The 23,067-nt window shown below is 41.2% G+C and overlaps 3 protein-coding genes across 3 annotated transcripts; 1 reads left to right on the plus strand and 2 right to left on the minus strand.

Annotated features, from left to right (window-relative positions):
- Window positions 1-1,181: 1,181 nt before the first annotated feature.
- On the minus strand, window positions 1,182-4,836 carry LOC114449510 (transcription factor BTF3 homolog 4-like). Its single transcript, XM_028427234.1, has 6 exons — window positions 4,727-4,836; window positions 4,162-4,221; window positions 3,391-3,504; window positions 2,770-2,971; window positions 1,815-1,874; window positions 1,182-1,634 (listed from the first exon to the last, which is right to left on the minus strand). The coding sequence occupies exons 2-6, from the start codon at window positions 4,213-4,215 to the stop codon at window positions 1,588-1,590; spliced, it is 477 nt and encodes a 158-aa protein (XP_028283035.1). The 5' UTR covers window positions 4,216-4,221; window positions 4,727-4,836; the 3' UTR covers window positions 1,182-1,587.
- A 430-nt stretch (window positions 4,837-5,266) lies between these two features.
- txndc12 (thioredoxin domain containing 12 (endoplasmic reticulum)) lies at window positions 5,267-8,968 on the plus strand. Its single transcript, XM_028427254.1, has 7 exons — window positions 5,267-5,441; window positions 6,372-6,432; window positions 6,682-6,734; window positions 7,257-7,330; window positions 7,461-7,530; window positions 8,125-8,208; window positions 8,292-8,968. The coding sequence occupies exons 1-7, from the start codon at window positions 5,342-5,344 to the stop codon at window positions 8,369-8,371; spliced, it is 522 nt and encodes a 173-aa protein (XP_028283055.1). The 5' UTR covers window positions 5,267-5,341; the 3' UTR covers window positions 8,372-8,968.
- A 33-nt stretch (window positions 8,969-9,001) lies between these two features.
- Window positions 9,002-22,812, minus strand: gipc2 (GIPC PDZ domain containing family, member 2). Its single transcript, XM_028427253.1, has 6 exons — window positions 22,227-22,812; window positions 13,695-13,880; window positions 12,256-12,436; window positions 11,233-11,345; window positions 10,979-11,060; window positions 9,002-10,858 (listed from the first exon to the last, which is right to left on the minus strand). Exons 1-6 carry the CDS (start codon window positions 22,500-22,502, stop codon window positions 10,707-10,709), a joined length of 990 nt encoding a protein of 329 aa, XP_028283054.1. The 5' UTR covers window positions 22,503-22,812; the 3' UTR covers window positions 9,002-10,706.
- Window positions 22,813-23,067: the final 255 nt, after the last annotated feature.

The following is a 23,067-nucleotide window of genomic DNA, read 5'->3' on the forward strand; positions in this document are numbered from 1 at the left end:
ATTATTTTGTCACAGATTACATATCTTATATTTAAATCCTAGTACAGTACTATATTATAATCACTTGCATGCCTTTAAAGGTAATAATGATCATTAAAAATAAATTATTGATCTTAGCATCTATTATCTGAGCTCTTATTTTGCAAGCCAGATCGCGTGGTTTCCGGATCGGCTGCAGCTGTTTTACCGTAAAACTTGGCGCAGCTCAGACTGATCCCCTCCGTCCAGTCTGCACTGAGGTCCAGCCGCAGCAGCAGCAGCAGGGACATTTTGGCTCAAACCGGGTGCCGAGGCCCCCCCCGGGGCGGGTCCGCATCTCCGTCCCGCTACACACTTACGACACCACAGAGCCAAAATGGCTCATTCATCCCCGGTAACCTTGTCAGCTCCCGCAGAGAGGATGACAGCAGCGGAGCCATTGATCAGCACGATGCTGCAGCAGCAGCCGAGCGTCAGAGGTGATCAATGAAACAGGATGTTGTGATGTGTACAACTCACCCATACTCCGTTAACCCCGCAGTGTTTATAGACGCAGTCATTACGCTACAACATAGAATGTCAATGTTGCAAACTGAGGGAAAGTTAAATTATTGATTAATAATTTAAAGGGTTAACATGCCAGATTTTATAAAGCTAAGTCATTTACATTTCATTACACATTTATACTGAACATCTGTTTAAACCTTCTTTATATCATTTTACGAGCAACTATATATTGTTTCTTCTAATGTCTGGTAATTTGTATTTCTTTTAAAACTATTAAATCTTTTAATACTCTATTCTATCTATTGATGCCACACAAATTTGTACATTTCTTTCTTGAATCCAGGCTGCTAACAACACAACCCATAAACAAATGTGGCAAGGTTGTGCAGATATTAACAGATTATTACCTCATTTTTATTAAAAATTAAATTGCTTCCCTTTGCTCCAACAGTTTCACCCTTATTATTGTGTTACATAACTGCTGAGTTATCTATGAATTCTAGGAAGTGTAAAGGAAGAGGCTCTGTGTATTCTATTTATAAAAAGACCCAATTACAATACTTCAAATGTGAAGTTCTCACCAACACTTTCTGACATGTCTGCTATAGGAGGAGGAAAAGAAAATAAACTCTTGACTTTTCTGCTGTTTTAGGAGCTTAAATAAATATTAACAAACAAGTAAATCAAGAGAAACATCAGAGTAACCCAAAGAGGTTTTATTAAATTTATAATTCACCACTATTATGTCAAGTAAATTATCCATTCACTTTTAATGTAATTTCATAAACAATCTCTTAAATACTACCCATGTGTAATCATATAAGAAGCTTATTTCTAAAGAAGTTGGAGTCCTTTGGGTGATCTTTGTTTTCTCGGTGTGTCCGCCTACTGAAATCAAAACCTAAGTTGCCGCTGTTGTTGTGGCAGATTAAGCCGAAGTGTCTGAGTGTGTCTCCGGAGATGATGCACTGCACCTTTAACAATTCCACAAGAGGAAATGCCCCCCTTGTGAGTCCACAAGAGGTTAAAAAAAAACAAAAAAAACAAAAAAAAAAAACAGCTGACCGAGGAGGAGGAGGGATGGGTAACAGAAGGAATTTATCAGTTTGCTTCATTCTTTGAGGCTTCGTCAAAGTTCTCCACGAGATCTGCAAGATGGGAAACAATGAAGGAAATGAGGAGATTGTGTTAAAGTCCCTGCCCTGCACACTTACGAGCACATCATGACTGATTCACTACACCCCAGACAGGAGTAACAGAAGAAGCTTTGAGTGACTGCTGGCCCACAAGCGTCCATCCAATTAAAGCATAAGTGTCTGCATGCGTACCTGGTACATCGTCGTCCTCTTCTTCTGCGATTTCCTCCTTCACAGTTTTCATGTCCATTGCTGCACAAACAAAACAAGACATTAAGCAGTGTACACTCCTGTATGCAAAACCATTCCAATCAAGTCTTACATCTCACAAATATGTCTGTAATGTAGTCATCTTTCTAACGTGCATTAATTATCCTGTCAGTGTTAACATGCATATTATGCTTTTGCCATAATTCAGAAACCAATTCTAGCTTGTAGGTATGTTTTGCCTTCTGACAAAATGTCACATAACATGTGTATACATGCATTCAGTATGCACATCAGGTGCTGCTCTTGTTGTGGAACTTATGCGGTTGTGCATCACATGATTCATCGTCTTTCCAAGTGGATAAGCTGCTTCTATTTCTTACACTTGCTTCACTGGGTTTATTTTCAACTACATCACAATGATCTAGATGTTCACACACAAAGCGTCAGACCTGGAGTAGAGGACATGCACGCTATTTCGAACGATCAATCGCTCTCCGATTGCTCGTATTCTTTCTGCTGTCACTCTCGCAGCAGTTGTTAACCTCTTTGGTTTTTCCTTTCTGATATGACTTGGTTTTTTTAGGTTATGTTTACATCTAATCCTCACTGCTTCTGCAGTCATTCTAAACAAACAAAACACTGCTGTACAAACCTGTCATAAAAATCTGCACATGTAAACAGAAAAATGTTCAGCTGGGTTGCAAATTCACCACGACCAGCTGCTGATGTCTGAGTCTGTTATGCGTCTTTGACAACAGGGACAGCCATCCTCTGCTGCAGAGAATAAAAGGTCGGCTTCATTGCTACACTAACTGTCTATCCCCTGTAAATAATGATAAAAAAAATCTGACCTCTCAGTTTTCTACTACACTCAAAGTGTCCTGACATTGCGACAGTATGTGCGGCAGCTGCTGTGTTGTGTGGTGTGTGTACTCACATTGCCGTGGGAACTGCTCAGCCAGCTTGCGAAGGCTGGTGAGGCTGTCTGCTCCCAGCTGGCTCAGGATGCCCGGCAGCATCTCTGTCAGCTGTTTGGTCTCAGCGTGGCCTGTGATGGCGAAGGTGTTGGCAGACAGAGATGCCTGAACTTTGGGGTTGTTGAAGTGGATCACCGTCCCATCATCTTTTATCATATTGACCTGATAAGAAAAAAAAATTACAGCCTGTTTTAAGAGACACTATATTATAAATATACATTGGTCCAGGTATTACGCAGCATATGGATCCATTATATGCATATAGCTGCAAATCTGATGACACCCAAGATAAGAAAATCTGTTCTGCACAATCTGTATAGAACAATGTGGCTTGTAGCCATTTCATTAGTGTTTTTGTTGTGACGCAGGTACGTTGATTACACTTGTTTGTTTAAAGCTCTCTAAAAACAAACCAAGTGATGCCATGACTGGGAATTACTTTACTTAGGCGCTCCCTGTCTTTTATCTTCTCTTATGCCTTATGACAAAGCAATGATAAAAGATTCAGGAATCTGAGAGGGAGACAAGGCACAACAGTACAGGCACAGTAGAGCAGTGACAGTTCTCCTTTGATAGCTCACCTCTTCTATCCCTGCGATGTTGTTCACTGCCAGTTTCTTCAGAGAGCTCTGGAGTTTTTTGTCATCAGCTGTTGCTGTTTTGTGAACAACCTTTTTCTTCCTGCGGGCTGTTCCCTGAGGAAAGAACAGGTGGGACACCAAAAAGGGATTAGACTGAGCGAGAATGTGAAACGGTTAAAATACTTTCGGAGCACTCTTGGGACGTCATGAATTTTAAGAATTTTGTGTCAGGAGCACTCTTCCTTTTAATTGTCATCACAACCCATTACGCCGACATGGACTGGTGCAACAAGGAAAATAAAGACAATTCATTCTTTCTATCTAATTTTTTTGTATTAAAACTTTTAAAACATTTCATAGATTCTCATTGACTCAGCAATGAGCACAGGATCACAAACTAATGGCTTAAGTGACCCACGGTGAGCAGGAAGTTATTGTCCTTTTGGGAGAAAGTCAGTGTGGTGCACACAAAAAAAACACAAGGCCTCTCCCTGCAAAAATAACAAATAACGCCATCTAGTGTAGGCCTGAGGGCCTCACAATGAACACGGACAAAGCCTTTAGAGGCCAAAGCTCCCTCTCCATAAAGGGAATGCTGAGGTCAGGAGGAAAGACCCAACAGATGCTGAGTCCCATCACACTTCTTCAATGACCAACAACTAAGTCAATGACACGTTAACTCCTTAAGCCCTGCTTAAACATACAACACTTCATTTCTGTCAACAAAGCTCCATTTACACACATTTAGATCCAATAAAATGAAGTTTTTACCTTTCCACCTATCCGGACCTGAGCCTGAAGTTTGGCAAGCTTCTCTTGGTTCATAGTGTTCTGTTTGCAAAAAAATAAAAATAAAAACACATTTAAAGTGTGTCGCAATGCTTTCCACTCAACACGTAATACAAATTTCCACTGTTCACAATAGAACAGGCAGTTAATGGAAGCACATGTAAAATACAGCAGACACCGCATGAGTTAGGTAATAAAAACCACAATGATACCCATCTTCTAACATTAGCAGTAAGCTAGCAAACTGCTAACAGGTTAACTGAAAGTGATATTACAGCTATTGATCTTCACGAAGTGGGTATTATAAAGAAAAACACCTGACGTGTGATATTTCAGAATCTACCTTAATGTCTAACAAACAGTAAATTTAGCTTGTTAGGATGCTAACGGGGAGGCTAATTGGGCTACTGCTAGCGTTGTGGCTAATACAACAGCCTACACGGACTCGGTTTTTATTCTTAGCACCGCCGATATTGAAAGACTGCGTTAAATCAAACGATAAAATTAACCGGCTTAGACATTTGCGACAAAATGAAATCATTTTTACCTGTGATAAGAAAGTATCTGACAGTCCGTGGAACTGTTCTTGCTACTTACGAAGCAGCGCCCCTACAATTAGCGACAAGACAGCAGCAACACAATATACTTCCGGTTTTGATCACCACAATAAAATTACCCTAACGTCGTTATTTGATGAGTGTGATAAAAAAAATATTTCAACCAAAACAATAAAAACGTACATAAATACAATAAGAGTAGCTCTGAGGCGTAAATTACCAAACACATTTCTTTTTCGTGGACAATTATTGGCTTTTAAACTTGTATTACAATGATCGTTTCCGGTCTTTTGCCGATATTTCGCAATCTAACTTAACCATTTCACACAGAGACGAGGAGCACGCGGTTGTGTGGATGTGACGTCAGGTGAACGGCCTTCCCAAAAAGGAACGTGAATCCCTGCTCGACCAATGAGAAGGCGAGGACTGACACACACGCGCACCCACGCACGCCCCCCCCCCCCCCCTCTCATACAAGATTACCTCCAATTTTAATCTGTGGACTTTTATTGTGAAATGCAGCGGTTAAACATCCGGGTCGCTGGGTAACGATCAGCCACTGCCATTACCTGCTAGCCGCAGTCTGTAGGAGAAAGCCAGACAAAATGCAAACGCCTGTAGTGAAACTCGCTCTGTTCTCATTTTTGCAGGCTCTAGTGTCGTTGTCGTGTTTTGAAGCGGTTGTGGGAGCCGCCAGCGGAAGAGGTGAGTTTATGTGCAGTGTAAATATGATCATTTAATAATGTGTGAGTGTAGCTTCATTGATAGTGTTACCACTTGAGAGCACAGCTAGCTGTCTTTGTGTCAGCATCCTGGATCGCAAAGTGTGTGTGTCCTGGTTCAGATACTTCACACATGTTAAATGCAGACATATAAAGTCCAGTTAAGGTTAATAATTTCTCACCTGAGATTGTCTTAAGATCATTAAAAGTTCATCATCTACATTAAAATGTTTGCACAGTGAGATAAATATATATCTAAATATATATCATACAGACATTTATGTGTACACGTCACTCTTACCTTGGAAAGTCTGCAAGAAAAAAAGCCATTAGTATAAATACTTAAATGCATGAATGAAATGTGAAGACGTCAATAAATTGTTAATTATTTAGGTTAAAAAAAAATATTATTTTGCATTTCCAGTACAAAATGTATTTCTGTATTGACCAACACTTTAAAAATAACACAAAATCTTTACAATGACATCAAAATAGAGAAGATTTACATCATATTTGAGAGTAAAAATACAGATAATTGGTGTTTTGCTTAAAGAATAACTTGTAGATAATCAAACCGGTGCCATGTAGTTGATGAAAAAAACTTCACAACACACCTACACCCAGACAGATGTCACAGAAACGGACATCTGGATGTTTTGTGTTTTGTTTCCTTAATTAAAATTTATGTTAAACGCTTGATTATCTTCCTTTTGACTCAATGCATCCGTTTAAACACAGTTACAGGTGACACAGAACAGATCTTATATCGGATTACTCGTATCTGTCACAGTTTCTTCTCACAGTTCTTTTTTCTAAGTGTGTATTTAGGGTGGACCCCACCCTTGCTGTAGAAACATAACACCCCGTCACACACAATGCTGGTGTTCTCATTAACTTATTATTCTCCCTGCAGGATTTGGAGATAACATCCACTGGAGGACGCTGGACGATGGCAAGAACGAAGCTGAGGCCAGGTGAGCTCAAATATTAAACACCTTCCTGGTGCACTGCTGAACAGACTTCTGTTCACCCTGAGGCCTTTTGAAGAAATCCCCCCACGTGTAAGATTTCCTCTGATGATTGAAACAAACGGACAAAGTCGGTTTGCTTTTTGTCCACAGAACAGGTGTTGGTGTAGCTTTTCATGTACTTTAAGGCTTCACGAACATTAGATCAGGGTGAGCAGCGTTGTTACATCTGTGTTTTCTCTATGTGTTTGACAGCGGGCTGCCGATGATGGTCATCATCCATAAGAGCTGGTGTGGAGCCTGCAAAGGTAAAACAACACACTTTTCTATCATATATCATTAAAATCAGTGTGAACATTTTTAAATATGGAGTTTCTAGTTTATTTATAATGATAATAATAAAGCTAGGAGTAGATTTCCTGGAAGAGTTCTCACTGTATATTTCCTGGAAACATGGAAACACTGCTGCAGGGACTACAAACACATGAGAGGCTGCAGGTGCTGCTCCAAAGGCTCAGCAAGTGACAAACTGATGCAGTGTTTTTTTTGTTTCCTAAGGGGTGCCCAAACTTTTGCATGCCGCGTGCATGTAGATAAGTAGACTTTAATAAGAGTGCAATGTGATCGCAGCCAAATCTGTAATGTTGACAATTAAGCCAAACAGGAAATGAAAATTAAAGCAGGAGGGGAAGCCTGAGGCTGCGGCAGAAATCCTGTGTTGGCTGTTTTGCACATTACTTTTCCATGAAAGCAGGAGGAGTGTGATGAAGAGAACATGGACATGTGTGTCCTGATAGTGGCTGATGTGATTTGTCGTCTCTTACAATCAGCACTGAAGCCCAAATTTGCTGAATCCAAGGAACTCGCTGAACTGGCACACAACTTTGTAATGGTCAACCTGGAGGTGAGGAAACATTAACGAGTAGTTACGGCAGCTTCTTCTCATTTTGTTTCATTACAAAAAAAATACACAAAGTTTGTACATGATTCTGCTTCCAGCCTCGTAAATGATTGTTATCTTTTGATTTGAACAGGATGAGGAGGAGCCGAAGGATGAAGCCTTCAGCCCAGACGGTGGATACATTCCTCGGATTCTTTTCCTCGGTATGTGGGCTGTGGGGGCTGAATCACCCTTCATGTAAACACCTTTTAGAATTCATCTGGAGACGGTGATTGAGCCCAGCAGTAATTTCAGCAACGTCCCCATGAATTAATAGCATTTCTAGACGCACAGCACGGCCTTGATGACCGAGTATCTGCAAATATTTGCAGCATTTCTCTCCCTGACTTCATTCTTAGTTGTATTTTTTGAGTTTTGGACAGTTGCAGACATTAAAATAGTTTCCATATCTGTTTATGAACATGCAGAATCTGTCATTAAGGGGCAAGATTTAAGCAAATACAAATGATTGTACTGTCCTTAAATGGTTGTTAGGTGTCTCACACCTCCACTGTCATATCTGAAGTTAATCTTTGTGTTGTAAACAATGTCTTGGACCTTGATATCTGGTTTCTCTGGAAGCTGTGAAACACTGGCTGTTTCCCCCCAGATGCTAAGCTATTAGCATGTAGCAACAGATTGTGACAATGATCATAAATTAGCCATAACAGAGACAATAGCTGGACCACAAACAGGCCTTTGTGAAACTGTACAGATTATTGTTTGAATCAAAACAACCTTTCCTTTGACCCACACAGACCCCAGCGGCAACGTCCACCCTGAAATCAGCAACAAAAATGGGAACCCCAACTACAAGTACTTCTACAGCAGTGCAGAACAAGGTAAAGATCCATGTTGTCATCATATCTCCTCTATCTCCTCCAGTACAATCACCTCATTTATTGTTTCCACCCTTTGTCCTCAGTGGTGTCTGCGATGAAGGAGGCGCAGGAGATGCTGACGGGCGACGCCTTCAAGCAGGGTCACACTGGAGACGAGCTGTGAGCGGTCGTACATCAGGCTGTAAGGGCTACTCTTCCTCTACCTGAGCCTGCGTTACAATCCAAGCCAGCCTCTAAAGGCACTGGTGCTTGAGTACTTCTTTGTCTCCCTCCTGCCATCGTTTTAAATCATGTGTACCTGTAAGCTACTGAATGCCATAATACTGTACTGACTGCCTGTAGAGGGTAGACCCAACATGTTCTAGCCACGATAACGTCCGTCTGTTATTAACTCTCACCTGCACAGACTGTTGCTGGATGGAAACTGTTCACCCAGGAATAATCCTTTCACAGTGTTTTCATCTAACAGCAGAGCTACTTCCTGACACCTACAGTGACGTGCTTCCAAAGATCCTCTACAGTGTATTCATTATGTCACAACATGAGCTTCTGATTTATTATCTGTAATGGTTTAAGCCTGCCACTTTATGTATCTCTCAGCTATATCTACATAATTCTTTAGTTTCCTGTTCTGCTGCTCGTGACGTGACGCCACTCTTCCATTTTTTTGTAACTCTTTAAATGAGGGATGGTTAAGTGTCTTGGTGTATTTTATACATGTACACAGCCAAAGTGTGCAAAATAAAGTTTGTTGTACTGATTTTTCTTCTTCAGATTCACCCGCAACACAACAGCAGTGATAATAAATTTTATTGTCTATGCAACAACAGTGATCCCTTATGGTTTGTCAAACAATGACATAAAAATATCAGTAGATGACTTTAATCAAGTCTCTATTTAACTTCAATTTGACAGTGAGATAGTAGTGCAGTTTCATAAAATGCAAGTTGCATTCATTTTTAAGATATCAGATTGCAGTTGATCCCGTTCCAGACGCAGCCTTTGAGGGGGCTTTAATAGAATGTCTGACAGCATTTGATTTTTTCATGACACAATAAATTACAGGGAAAAACAAATGTGCATTTCTCTAAAGACGCCTCATTTCTTCACATGTTTACAAAGACGTAAGAAACAGGAGGAATGTGTGTCATCAAGTTTGGCTAAAGGCATTTTAGAGTACAAAACTACAGTGGCTCAGAGGGCTTAGCGCACTGTAACGTAAAACAAACATGCAAACAAATTAAAAAAACAAAAACATATGCAAATACAAAAAAAGTGAGGAGAGCAGCACTGACAACTGTGGGGAGATTTCCAGGAGGACGCCAAAAAGTGAGGGACCTGGCTGGTGCACGCTTGTTGTGAAATGCATTGTAACGTTTGATTTTTTAGTTCGTTTACCTCTTTTTCTCATTAGCCCGCTTGTGTCCGTCCCTTTTTTAGGCCCCCCTGGAATCATTTCCTGTGTCATATGTGCACATTTCTGTTTAATTGACTTAAATAATTTGAACACAATCATGCAGCATTATACAAAAAAGCGTACCACTTCTTTTTTTTTTTTAAGTGACCCCCCCAGAAACATTTCCATTGTGATTTGTGCTGCTTACAGCCAATGGCTGTATGTGCTTGTGTAGTGAGTACAGGCATCACATTTCAAATTTGTTTGTGCTGTAGTTTCAGCACTTGTTGTTGTTGTCAAGTCGCTTCTTAATTTGCATGCGTTTTGTGTGTGTGTGTGTTGTCTTACGCTGCAGAACGCTGAGCTCTCTCAGTCGCTGTAAATAAAAAAGTAAACCTTCAGCTCTCTGTATTGCTGTATTTAGTCTCTGACAGATGGACGCAAGGCTCACACTGAGATGGTGTAAGGGCACAGGAATAAAAGTGAGAGCAATGAGAGCGAGGCCAGAGCGGACTTTTTAAAAAAAAAAATCATTTTAAAGAAGTAGAGAGAAGAGAGAGAAAATATTGCTACAATCACTATACCTGCTTCTAAATTACATGATGCTGCTGCTGTAAAATCAGCAGCACTTTCACATATAAAAAGTCTATAAAAAGCTGTGTGATACATCTGTATATTCAACATTACACAGCTATATAAAATGTGATCAAAACTGGGAGACTAAAAATTAAAGGTTGTGCACGTACCATTTAAAACCAGTGTTATAGACCCCTGCTGACTAGCTTTGTTGCTCTGACACCGAACAGCGTCGTGAGCTTTGAAGACACGGCTACAGATATCCTGTCTGTGAGGTGGTGTACAAAATGGCTGACACAACATCTGGAAGGACTCACCAACTCTTCAGCGTGCTGGAGGTAGCTCCACCGCTCCACTGCATTCCACATTTACAAGATTACGCCTCGAATATCTGATGCAGGCGCTCCACGCTGCTTAAAGTTTGTCCAGTTGGCTTTTAAAGGTATTACAAGGTGACTTGTGGAAGTGTGTGTGTGTGTGTGTGTGTGTGTGTGTATTATGTTTGTCTCAGGGTGAAGCAGGAAACTTAAAATCGTCCCTGCTTGGCGTCTCCAATGGCTCCCCAGACGTCAAAGACAAACTCATCAGGGAAGGCGAAGTCTCCGAGGGTCTCGTCCAGCGCCATGGCAAACTCGTCCGGGTTCTTTTTGTCGCGGCCGACCTCGACCATCGTAGCAGCTGAGAGGGAGGGGAGAGCAGGCGCTTTACTACAGGAGTAACCATCCAGCATCCAATGTAACCTTCATATTCTGTAAACTTCTCCTTTTGATATATTCACTGATTAAAATGTATCCTCACCCAGCTCAGTGTCTCTGATGCCCATGTAGCTCTCCAGAAGGTCGTCTACTTTCTTCACGGCTTTCTCCTCAAATTCTGTCGGCTGGAATAAACGACTCAGACTGTTATCAAGTTCTTCAGTTTTATGTACATATTGTGTTGCATATATTTAGTCAATCTTAAGAATGATGATGGAGACCGTGCTCAGGTATACTCTGACAACGGTGTGTATGCTTCTGAGCTTTAAAAATCAGAACAAACAAAAATAAGCATACTTCCTCTTCCACAGTAGCGGGACCTTTGGAGCGAAGTCTCAGAGTTCCTCTCCCTGTGCCGATCTTGTTGTCGCTGCCAGGTTTGGCGCCCTTTGACCTCGGCTCAAGCATTTCTGTCAATGATATTACAGAAAGAACGAGGTGTAGTTGTTGTTGTGAATAAATGAACAAACACCTGTTCAAGGTCTCAGCTGTAATGCATCTCCATTATTACCACAGCTGCACAATAAAAACAAAACTGTTAATGATACTGACAAGCATCTGCCCTTATTAAGAGCTTATAAAAACAAGCATAAAGAGGCTGCTTTGTTTTTTGTTACTGCTGATTATTTTCATTATCTACCGAAAACACCCATTGCAATTTCATAAATACAACCACATTTTATTCTATAGACTTTTCTGGTTAACAATTTACTGCACAAAAAGATTTGTAGATGATTAATGATTAAGATTCTCACTTGTTTATTATCTACTAATCAATTACACAACAAAATGTCAGAACATGATGATCTAGAAGTATTTCACTACATTTTCTGAGGTCACAGTGAGTCTGAGTGTTGACCACAGACCTTCAAAATCACATCGGTTCATTCTTGAGTTCTACTGAATGTACAGAGAAATAATAAATTCTGCTGTTTTTAAGATATGGCGCTGATTAGAGCATGCTGGACAAAACATAACGTTCTTTTTTTTAACACTGCTGATGGAGACAAAACCTCTTTTTTTCTGTAGACCAACACACCAGAAACCACAGATATCCAGCTTAGTAGTCACTTGCATCAAAAACAACAGAATGTCCTCATAACTTAAAGGGCACAGTCTGTAGAATATATAATTATAGCTTGACTCATTATTTTCTAAGTCATGAAGTAAACTGAGATAAAACAACTCCCGTCATTCTTTTGAAGGTTTCCTAAATTTGTGCTACTTTACATGTAACTTCAGCAGATACACAGCAGTGGGTGCAGTTATGTAATGTGCTGAATCAGAATGTGAGCATCACCTACACCTTTTCTTACTCACCAAAGGCCTTCATCGGCTCCACCAGTTTCAGGGTGAAGGTCTTGTCTCTGGGCAGCTCTTTAAGCATGCGGGCCACCTCATAATGCCGCGTCCCGACGATGTTGCGTCCGTTAATGCACTCTATGTGGTCGCCAACGCAGATCACCTTCACCCTGTCCACCACGCTGCCCTCTTTGATGCGCTGCCACATAGAGAGAGGCAGGAAGACGTCAGCCGGCAATATAATTAGAAGGAAAAGAGACTACTTGCTTTTCCCCTTGTTTGTGAGCCCAGTTGACTCAGCTTAGTACAGAAATAGTACCAGAAATGCCTCCATGGAAAGCAAAATACGTGTTTATTTCTGAGCATGACTTCAAAAGTTTTCAAAGCAAGAAGCAAACATTTGTGACTTCGCTACACAACAAAGTGTGAAGGTGTAGGTGAAGTTTAACATGAACACTGAAGACACATCAGCCAGTTTAGCTGACGTGTGTTCACAGCCCACAAAGACGAAGCATCTCTTTTTTATAGATGCCACTGATCCTTCAAGGATCCTCCATGCTAAACCCTGTCAGGGTGTCAGGGTGCAGTGCTGTTGCAGCATCACATGATGGCACATGTGAGCAGCCTGGCCCTGTGGAGCAACATGACTGAGACCGGATAAGCTTATTAGAACAGGATCCATCAACACAGGCGACATACCAAAGTGAATTATGATCCCCTCAATGAAAGAAAGCTGCTGTGATTACAAAGTTCTGCTGTGGCAGGAAACCCTTGTCTGACTGTTATATTTATATTTAGTGTGCATTTGTATGCAGTTATGTATCAGAGTATAGCTGACAAACCTTTTTTTGAATGATTATGTGAGTCAATAACTTTTGTGGCATTTCAGGTTAAGTGATTGAGAAGTCAACTCTGTTTGAAAATCCACAGTGTTAAAGGCTGTGGTCGCCATTATGACATTGACACTGATGTTTAAATATAAGTGTAGAACAGGACTGAAAAGATATCGACTCCTCCTGCTACCTTAGCTCGACAACTTCTCAATCACATCTCATATGTTACACAAGTTGAATCGACTTGATTATTTCCCACCTCCCACCTCCCCAGGAGGTGGGACATGCTAAGAACACCTCACTAGGAAGACGGTCAGGGGGCGTCCCAACCAGGTGCCTGAATCACCTCAGCTGACTCCTCTTAACGTGGAGGAACAGCAATGCTACACCAAGTTCCTCCTGGATCACTCCATCTCTAAGGGACCAGCCACCCTGCACAGGAAACTAATTTCGGGCCATTTGTATTTGTGATATTATTCTTTTAGTCATTATTCACAGTTTGTGGCCACAGATGAGGGTAGAAATGTAGCTTGACCAGTAAATTGAGAGCTTATCTTTTGGCTCAGTCCTTTTGCTCCTGCATTGATCCTGCATTGAGAACAATTTGGGTAGCCCTAGTCTTACCTTTATGAAGGCATAGCCTGCTCCATTGTCAGTGATGGTGAGGCCCAGAGCATCTTCAGATTTGAAGACTTCTACTTCCTTTTTGAGCCCTTTAATGTGGGCGAAGATAAAATCCTCCAGTCCGATCTGGCCCCCGAGCAGCTTCTCCATGTCAATCTTGTGGGTGTTGAGGGTGCAGAAGAGGATCTGCAGAGAAGGAAAACAGCAGGTACATGAAGTGGCATAAAAGCAGCTAAATGTCAAATAAATGGTTAAAAAAAATATTTCCATCAGGCTCTAATAATGTGGAGGAAACACCCAGAACAGTCTGCAGCATATATATAGAATAGAATATCTGTTTGTAGCATGAAAACTGAGCCAGATTCAAAAATAAAATCCTCTGAGTGAGCATAAGTGAGTGCTGTGTCACTACGCTAAATACAGAAATCATCAGGGAGCTCTGTTTTTATATCAGCTTCCGAGAGGGATCTAAAATGGCTGCGCATTTTAACTTATGAGTTATGCCTGATGACCTTTCCTCCCGTCCCAGTGAGAAGTCTGGTTTCACACCTTGCATCATGCCAGAATAGAGACAGACAGAAACATGATACATAAGGGTTTAACAGGACAGTGAAACCCAGGAGTCATGCGGTTGTGAAACATTTATTCCCATCTATCTTTTAATAAATCCAACTTTAAACGGTATTTAAGTCCTCCAGTTTTTACTGTGGAATTTTGTGTCTCACTTCCTGGTTGCTCTACAGAGAGGGATTGATTCGTACCGATTCATCAGTGTAGTGACCTTTGTGTACCAATCAGCCTCTGGCAGTGAGGCCTGCCTGTTTTTTCCCCTCTGTGTATGAACAGGCACTGTTCACACACACACACACACTGGCTGACATGGCCTTGTCTGTTGCCTTGGGTTACCAGACTAGAAAAGAATGGGATTATAATGGAGTGAGGCCACTACAGGAGGAGAGAGAAAGTAAAAGGGGTTTAGAGAAGAGGAGCAAATGTCTGTGGAAAGGGAGGGGGGCACTGTAGCTGAAGTGATGGCTCTCTTCCTTTTTCTTCCCCCAACACCCCCTCCAATATCTCCCTCCACCCAGACCAGGGCATTACCCAAGAGCGAGTGGGTGGAACAGCAGCAGACGCCTACTCTCTGTTACCAAGGCTGCCGACTGCTTTAAGCTGCTTCTCTGCAGCTATCAGCACTTCTCCCCTCATGCTGTGCTGCATGTTCACATTACGCCTGTAGTGTGGTCACAGCATCACACTCCAACACCCGGACTCACACGAACAGATACTACACCTCCCACTGCCTGTGCCACTGAACAAAACCTCGGAAAATAAGGGGCAAGTCAAAGGACAGGCAGTGAAATCTGTTCGGTGTCAATCAGGGCAAGAGCAATTTATCTGGCAAAGTGTTTTCTTCTCAAAAAACAGGATTAAAAGCATCTAAATGTCAGATTTAAAAAGAAAGTTAGAGCCAATACTACTAGCCAACATTAGAGTCAACCAAAATAAAGATCTAATTTCATCGATCCTACAGCTCAGCAGGCCATTGATCGATCACAACACAAACTCTTTTCACAGTACCGGTAGTTAATCTATCAGTTATGCTGAAAGTTTTACAATACATTTTTGTTTTGGTCAGTCAGTACTGAAAATAGTGGCACAGAGTGGAGGGTGTTCCTTCTTACGACATGGTGAAGAAGTGGGCTGATGGATGAAAACATAGCAGAGCGAGCCCCCAACAAAGATGGCTGGACACCACTGACAAGATACAAACACACAGCAATACATCTGCACATTTTTGTACAACAATCTGTCATTTCTGGGGAAGAAACTGGGAGATTTGCCAAATAATTTGTCATCATGATTGAGACATGGGTCCACCACATTTAACCAGAGACCCGAGAAACATCCAAACAGTGGGGACACCCTGAGTTTTAGGCTAAAGAGAAAGCCACATCAGTAAAGTCTGCATCACAGTGATGGCAATGTTTTCACTGAGTGCTGAATAACCTTAATCATATTACATAACATTATATAATTCACTGATCTCTGAGACTATAGGAGAAAAACAAACAAATTCAGCTGTCAAGGAGTGCTCTAACAACAGAAACCAACTCCTGCCCTGTTCACCTGACCTGGCACCCTCAGGCTGCTATGTCTGAAGAAGAAGTTCAGTGGTTGCCATTTCATCCACTTTCTTGAGATTTGTATGGACTAAGTGTATAAATGTAGGCACAGATCTGTTATCCAATAAATAACCTAACTTAATCAGTGATGTCATGAGCATTTGAGCTTTGATAAAAAATTAAACTTTTCATTGGTTCCGTTTGCGTAGGTGTAAACTCTAAAAATGACCAAAATGAAAACAATTTGTAAAGCAGACAGTGGATGAAACCATAATAATTATAATACAGCCATTGAAATTGAAAATCTCCACCTACGTGCTACGCTGCTTAATTAGAGCTCACCTCCCCTGCTTCTGTTCCAGGATAGGTAAAGCTGGATAAATACAGCTTCTGACTGAAATCCATCCTGCTCTCAAACACTGTTGACTAAAAAGCTTGGGGGAGATCTGTTTCTTTGGCGACTGAACTGCTGCCAATTTACAGCCTCTTCAACTAGTTTTTAATGGGAGAAAAGAAGGTCAGAGGGATTAAACAGGGAGGCTAACTGTGGGGAAATGGCTGCGTGTTAGAAGCTTTTTTCCATTTCTGTGTGTTTTAACAGGGAATGCTGTTGTAAGCGTGTGTGCTGAGGTGTGGCAGGAAATGGCGTTCATCAGCATTTAAGCCCGTGTAATCATTTACCTAACTGCGGATGTGAGACTCTTCGGAGTGACAATGAGGGCGATAGTCTTCATAAATGATGGCTCAGGAAAGCAGAGCTTATTATGAAAAGCCTCTCATGGATAGACCTGACCAAGATCAACCTGTTCTTATAACACAGCATGATTCCTGACTAGAGGCTCTAAACAATTCTCAGTGAAAACAAGGCCACAGAGCAGCATGTGGAGAATATAAAGCACATGTGTCACACTCAGGGCCCGCCCACCATGATGTCCAAAACATAAATGATCAAAAATCTTTTTTGTAAATGTGGGATTTTTTTATTTTTCATATAGATTTAAACTACCCTCAACATTCCACTGAATACAACCACAGTAGTAGTAACACAAATGATTCATACTCAGGGCGTTGTTGGCAGCTCAGAGCTTTAGTTGTTGTAACAATAAAGGTGTTTCAAAGCTGAAAAGGAAAGTGGATGGTGACCACAGTTTCAAAGATGGACACAGCAGTATGTTTTTAGGGAGTTTCGTTGTCCTAAAGGAAATAAATCTTAAGTGTGATTACTCGACTAAACATGGAGAACAGAAGGATCAGGGAGACGAGAGGAGAGAACATTACAGCAACAAACAGAGCATAAAAGAGAAGACTGTTCAGTTCAATTTGTGCTTTGTTCTGGGTGAGCAATGTTAATTTTCGGCAGACAGACAGAAATTTGTCTAATGGAAAAAAAAGATACACATCAACCAACCCCCCCTTAGCTCTTATCATGTCCCCTTGTTGTTAGCTAGAAGGTAGGTGGAGTGATGAACTGCCAGAGCCACCACACCCGGCTACAGAACTGCTCATCAGGACACCCCTGGAAATCGTCAGTAGAGGTTCATGCATCTCTACATACCGTCCATGTTATAGCCAAAGATATTGTTGGTTTTAGTGTTAAAGACGTGTACTGTTAGGTGCAACATGACTTATGCTCACAAATAATCCACAAATAATCTGATCAGAACCAGAATAAGATACAAATTTCCATTCAACCTTCATCTGCCTGGGTTAACCAGGTGTTTTGCATCTAACTCATAAATAAATTGCACATTGCTGAACATGCTTGTTTGATGAATGAATGTAGTTAATACAATATTTGATTACAGCCTTGTTAAAGACTTTATACAGCTACTAAGGTAAAAGTCTGTTTAACAACCTGAGGTTAAACTCTCCTCTGATAACAACCACTTCTTTTTAAATCAATGGTTGTTTTGTCTCCACATCAATCCTCAGAGGGACCGATGGAAACCTGAAGTCGCTTATGAAACCCCGCTGTTGTTGACGAAGGTGCGTTGCCGTGACGACACCTTCGCCTCCATCACTGCTGGTAAACAAGCACTTATACCACCATAAAACCAGATCCATTCCGGTCTGTGGTGAGCAAACACACACACACTCCTCATGTTCCTCATTAGTTTGTTAAAAACCCAATGCACACACACACACAAACACACACACCAGGGTCCTGCTCAATTGCTTGTCAGATGTGTAATGAAGCACAATTACCAGTAACCACATGTTCACTGAGGAATCATGATGCAGGATAATTCCAGAACGTGTTATTAGGCACTAAAACAACACAGCTGGGTCTGTTTACTATGCAGTGACATAACGGTTCCAGCTGGAAGATGACATCATTCAATTATCAGTTGGTCGTAGCAAATATTTTACATTTATTATCAAATTATGAGCAAATATCTTGCTGGTTTACCACTCTTACACACCAATATTTGTAGTAGGAGTGTGAAGGGTCAGCTGGAGACCATGTGTGGGCTCAGAGTTTGTTGATTGGCTGTTCTGCTTAGTAAACCAGTGTATGGAAAAAAGAAAAATCACAAAAGCAGCTCAATAGACCACACGTGAAAATGTTCTTTCCCCATTCGAATATAATAAAAAACACCAATATCCTTTTCTATTAGTATATAAATATGACTCTAATGTTGTTTTTGACCACAATAACCATTTAACACAACAAAATACAACACTGCTCCTAACAAAAATGACCTATTTAAATGTAAACCTAGTGGACTTATGAAGTCAAGGATTGTATGTTGAAGAATGCGACTAATACAGCTGAGTAACCTTCACTTCAGTCTGGCTTGAATTCTTTCTTCAAACTTCTAGGAAGTGAGCATAGCAGCCTGGCTAATACAAACAGCAGACTCAAGCTCCACTAAATGAGACTGTTAAACCTAATCTCCCCCGACTCACCCACCCACACACACACACACGTACACTCGCCCTCCCACTGATTAAGAAGAAACGTCTGGTAGGCATGGGAGCACAACTACCGGTACCTGGAGGCTGCAAAACAAAAACAAGGCGTGTGGTGCTTTCACATGACCGCAGCATAGATATTCAAACTACAGGCAAATGGTCTGTATGCCTTCTGGTGAGCAGGTGGACAAGAAGAATCGTCACACTGAGCCACACCTCAGACTCTACAGCCAGTAACCAGACTTTGACCGGAGCACAGTCAGCATATGAAAAGACCTGATTCTCTATCAGAAGACTAATGTTACATGCGTGCGTCAGACTGAGTTCACAAAGTATCTACGACACATTCTCTAAATTTCACTTCCTTATCAGTGTTTTTTAATGACTTAGATGCCTCAAACTTTTTAGCACAAAGCCACTTTTAATTAAAACACGTACGGTGAATCAGGAAACACTTTACTGTGCTGTGACGTCCAACATATTGAACAAGGAAGACAACAACATTGTTTGTGACCTAATTTGCATCAAGCTCAGCCAAGCAGTCATGTAACCTCACACACTCATGGCTTCCCAAAGGAGCCACGTACAGTATTCAGCCCTCTAATTTCATTTAGAGTTAGAACATAGTTCATCTACAAGTGGGTATGATTGACACTTACACAGCATGAATCTTTCAAACACAATAAATACAACAACACAATTGATAAATGGTGTAATCGATCAAAGTATGGCTTTCGTCTAAGAGAGAATATTCATATGAACATATCCAAAATATGACTTAATGCACTGACCGATTTAAATACAAGCAATTACAGAACTTTCGTGTAAAAGCACACTGTATTAGTATTATTATTATTATTATTATTGTTGTTGTTGTTTTATCATTTTCAGCTGTTTCTGCTGTTAATTGGCCACAAAAATATTCCAAGTATATCTGACAGCTAAAAGCAGGAATATTCATGAGTGTCTGATACTCAGTGGGAAACTGCAGTGGAGTGCAGACTGTATTTGACAGTTTAATCAGAGCTCCACCAATAAGAAGTTAACAAACACTCATATATTCTAATTCACCCTAAAGCAGCTGGTTTCATCCAGTTTCAAGCAGGCAGGTCTGCCTAATTAATTCGCTTAAATTCGATACCTTTTATAGAAGTTTTATAGCAGGCGACACAGTGTTGCCATGACACCCTTGGCTCATCTGTATTGTAGTATTCCGACACTGTGCTTCATGGTAAAAATGATAAACAACTCATGATTTTCAAGGTACAATATGAAGCATTATGACCACATAATTAACCTGGAGGGTTGTAGGAGCATCCAAGAAGGGGGTCTATGTCTGTCTTCTGTAACACTGGGGACAGACAGCCCCTTTCAGTTGTTGTCCACATCAATTATAGTCAGAAAAGATATCAAGACTTTGCTGAAACTGTTGTTTATATGAAACAATATAATAAGGCTGCATTTTGAGGCATAATAGGTGGCTCCTAATTGACAGTGCGGCCATCTATTATCCAGCCTGATCAGGGGTCACGTTCAGTCAGCGGCACCGTGAGGGGTTTGACTGGGTTTACGGAGGGAGGTGGCCCTGGGCAGAGCTGCTTCACAGGGTCCTCTGGGACACGTCTGGCTGTGGCTGGGACAAGTTATCTGCTTAGATTTAAGGCTGTGCCCACTGAGCCGGACGTGAGGGAGTTCCTGTGGTAAAAATGTGTGGAGTCCAACATCACAGTCACATCGCACTGTCAGCCTTTGTCTACATTTGACTGTCTGTGCATCATGACTGAATAGGGTAGGATAAACATACACACACTCCACCTTGTTTGTCATTTTGTGGGTTAGATACTGCTCCCTCTGAAGTCATTATAAGTTGTAAATTACATTAAATTGTTGCAGAACTTAAAGGTAGAGCTTGATTTGTTGGCACTCGCACTGTTATTTTCCTTTGCTACCCACTAGGCATGCACTGAGGCGTTATTTAATGAGGAAATTATTTATTTTCACTCACAATAAACACAAATGTGATTCTTTACTGATCCCTCTGCACAGATTGTCTCATGCTCTCCTTTGTAAAGGTCACACAAAAACCTATTTTCATCACAGAGAGCGAGATCTCAGACTTCCTGCTGCTGAAATCAGTGTTCCACTAACACTTCTCCACACTACTTGTTTTTAAGTGAGGCAGTGTCTGTGTAGAAACAAGTCCAGACAGAGACAGAGGACTCCTAATGAGCGTCATTAATAGATGAGATGGAACAAATACCCGTAACAACACGGCTGCTTTCCCATTCAGGCACAAAAAAAGTGCAGTCTTTTAGTCTTTTCTAGTGACAATAGTTCTGAAATGTAATCTCATCTACAACTAAAACCCTGCACTGCATGATTCACTGTTAAACAAATTCCTTTCTAGTTCTTGCACCTGTTGAATGAAGCAACTGTATCACTGGAAGGAAGTTATGTCTCCTACTCAAGACACATTTGAACCGACAAAAGCCAAACATGTCAGTCACACTTTCCTTTGAAAAGAGAAGCCTAATCAGTCTGATCTCCAGGGACGACACAGAACCTGCATTTGTTTTCACAACCTCCATATAATGGCATACAATGCTGCTGAAATCTAAAAATAGATGCACATTACATATGTCAACTGACTGCCTACAGGAGATAAGACACAGATCCCTCTCTCTCTCTCTCTCAGGTGTGCAGGCTGGTAGCGAGCTGACAGGGCGTGTCTTTACGAACATGAGACAATCAGAGCTGACATTTAATGGCTTCCACGGGACTAATCTCTTAGAAAAGCCACTTATAAAACCGTTTACTGCAATCTTGCAAAGGTGGAAAGGAAAGAAGGACAGTTTATTGAGTAAAAGTAAGAGCAGAACTGTTTACGGCGAATAAAAGGTGTCAGAATAATAGAATGAAACCAAGATCCAACGTTAACTTTTTTTCTAAAATTCTCTTACATTCAAAATAACCATTTTGCTGCATGTTTTTTATTCTGATCATTTCCATAATTTAAAGAACAACAACTTCTATCAGGCTTCAACAACATGGTCTGTACTAAAATCCTTCTTAATTAGGGGGCAAACTTTCTAAGGCTGGCTGTGATTAACAGAAAAACCCAGATTACACAAATTTATATATTTGTTTTCAGTCCAACATGCTCTAAGGATTAAATGGTTTGTAAATAAGTGACCCCAAAATATGTATTTGGGGTCTTATGCAGTATTATAATGACATAAATGAAGTAAACAACTGGTTTTCTATGTGTTTTTAACATAAAAATAAACATTATAAACTGTGTGAATGGGAAAAACCTGATATAAACATACACTGATCAGTATAAATGCAGTAATAATGACACGTTTGTAAACACTTTTTAGAAAAAGGACTGTGTGAATACTTCATGAACTGTATGTAAAATCGAGCTTTTGCACCTGAACGCAACACTGAAATCAACCCTAAGGAAAAAAAAAAAAACCAGGTGGGATCTTACCTCAGGTGGGTTTATGTTAAACGCCTCTGCTATTTTTGCGTACAGCTCCTTCACATTTCCGAACCCCTCGATCCTGCCGGTGGGACTTCCGTGGGCCAGCTGCGTGTGGAAGACCAGTTTGGGCCGCAGGTTGGCAGGTGGAGGCGGGAGCCCCGCTCCGTTCACGGCGGATTTACTCAAGCTCCCGGCACCTGCGTGTCCACCGCTGACCTCCTCGTTGTCCACCAAGTGCTCCTTCGTGGACTTGTTTTTCTTTCTCCATGGTCCCAACGGCATTGTGTTGTTGTTATTTGTTTGTTTTCGACAGAAGGAGGAAAAAAAAAAGTCCGATTCGCTGCTATAACATTGAAGAAGCTAACCTGTGGAGTATTTACTTCCTCCTTTTTTTCCACACTCTTCCTTCCTTTCACCGACACTTTTCCTGCTTCTCCTCACCTGCCCACAGCCGAGCTCTGACTTTTTTTTTTTGCTATTCTTCGAAAGTCATAAATATTCAACAGGTAGAGGGGGCTGAGTGTGGGATAAACCCTGACACAACCTGCGGCTCCTGCTGCTGCTGCTGCTCCGCGGCTAACAATAGCTCCACTGTTTGTCTCGCAGCGTGCCGTGGGACGCAGGCGCAGTGGGACCCTGGACCCTGGACGGAGCCCCAATGCACCTGTACAACCAGCACAGGGGGAGCATCACTGTAAAACAATTACTCAGGCATTTAAAAGACGTGCTGCAAGTTTAAAAAAAAGAGAAGTGGGCCGCAGATAAACCTTGTTTAGCTCTACAAGCAAAAACACTTAAAAGAATACACTTTAATTCAAATAAGAGCAGAAAAACTGTGAAAAATGTG

The sequence above is a fragment of the Parambassis ranga genome, chromosome 17, assembly GCF_900634625.1.
Source record: "Parambassis ranga chromosome 17, fParRan2.1, whole genome shotgun sequence".
Classification (NCBI taxonomy): Eukaryota; Metazoa; Chordata; class Actinopteri; family Ambassidae; genus Parambassis; species Parambassis ranga.

What these genes read in the sequence shown, in the direction of transcription:
- LOC114449510 (XM_028427234.1), bottom strand. Translation starts at nt 4,215, where the DNA reads ATGAACCAAGAGAAGCTTGCCAAACTTCAGGCTCAGGTCCGGATAGGT. An exon ending in ACATCGCAGGGATAGAAGAG is followed by an intron (nt 2,972 to 3,390) that starts GTGAGCTATCAA and finishes TTTTCTTATCAG; the next exon opens with GTCAATATGATAAAAGATGA. An exon ending in TGAGCAGTTCCCACGGCAAT is followed by an intron (nt 1,875 to 2,769) that starts GTGAGTACACAC and finishes TTGTTTGTGCAG; the next exon opens with CAATGGACATGAAAACTGTG.
- txndc12 (XM_028427254.1), top strand. Translation starts at nt 5,342, where the DNA reads ATGCAAACGCCTGTAGTGAAACTCGCTCTGTTCTCATTTTTGCAGGCT. An exon ending in CTGGTGTGGAGCCTGCAAAG is followed by an intron (nt 6,735 to 7,256) that starts GTAAAACAACAC and finishes TCTTACAATCAG; the next exon opens with CACTGAAGCCCAAATTTGCT. An exon ending in TTGTAATGGTCAACCTGGAG is followed by an intron (nt 7,331 to 7,460) that starts GTGAGGAAACAT and finishes TGATTTGAACAG; the next exon opens with GATGAGGAGGAGCCGAAGGA.
- gipc2 (XM_028427253.1), bottom strand. Translation starts at nt 22,502, where the DNA reads ATGCCGTTGGGACCATGGAGAAAGAAAAACAAGTCCACGAAGGAGCAC. An exon ending in GGAGCCGATGAAGGCCTTTG is followed by an intron (nt 11,346 to 12,255) that starts GTGAGTAAGAAA and finishes TATCATTGACAG; the next exon opens with AAATGCTTGAGCCGAGGTCA. An exon ending in CCGCTACTGTGGAAGAGGAA is followed by an intron (nt 11,061 to 11,232) that starts GTATGCTTATTT and finishes CGTTTATTCCAG; the next exon opens with CCGACAGAATTTGAGGAGAA.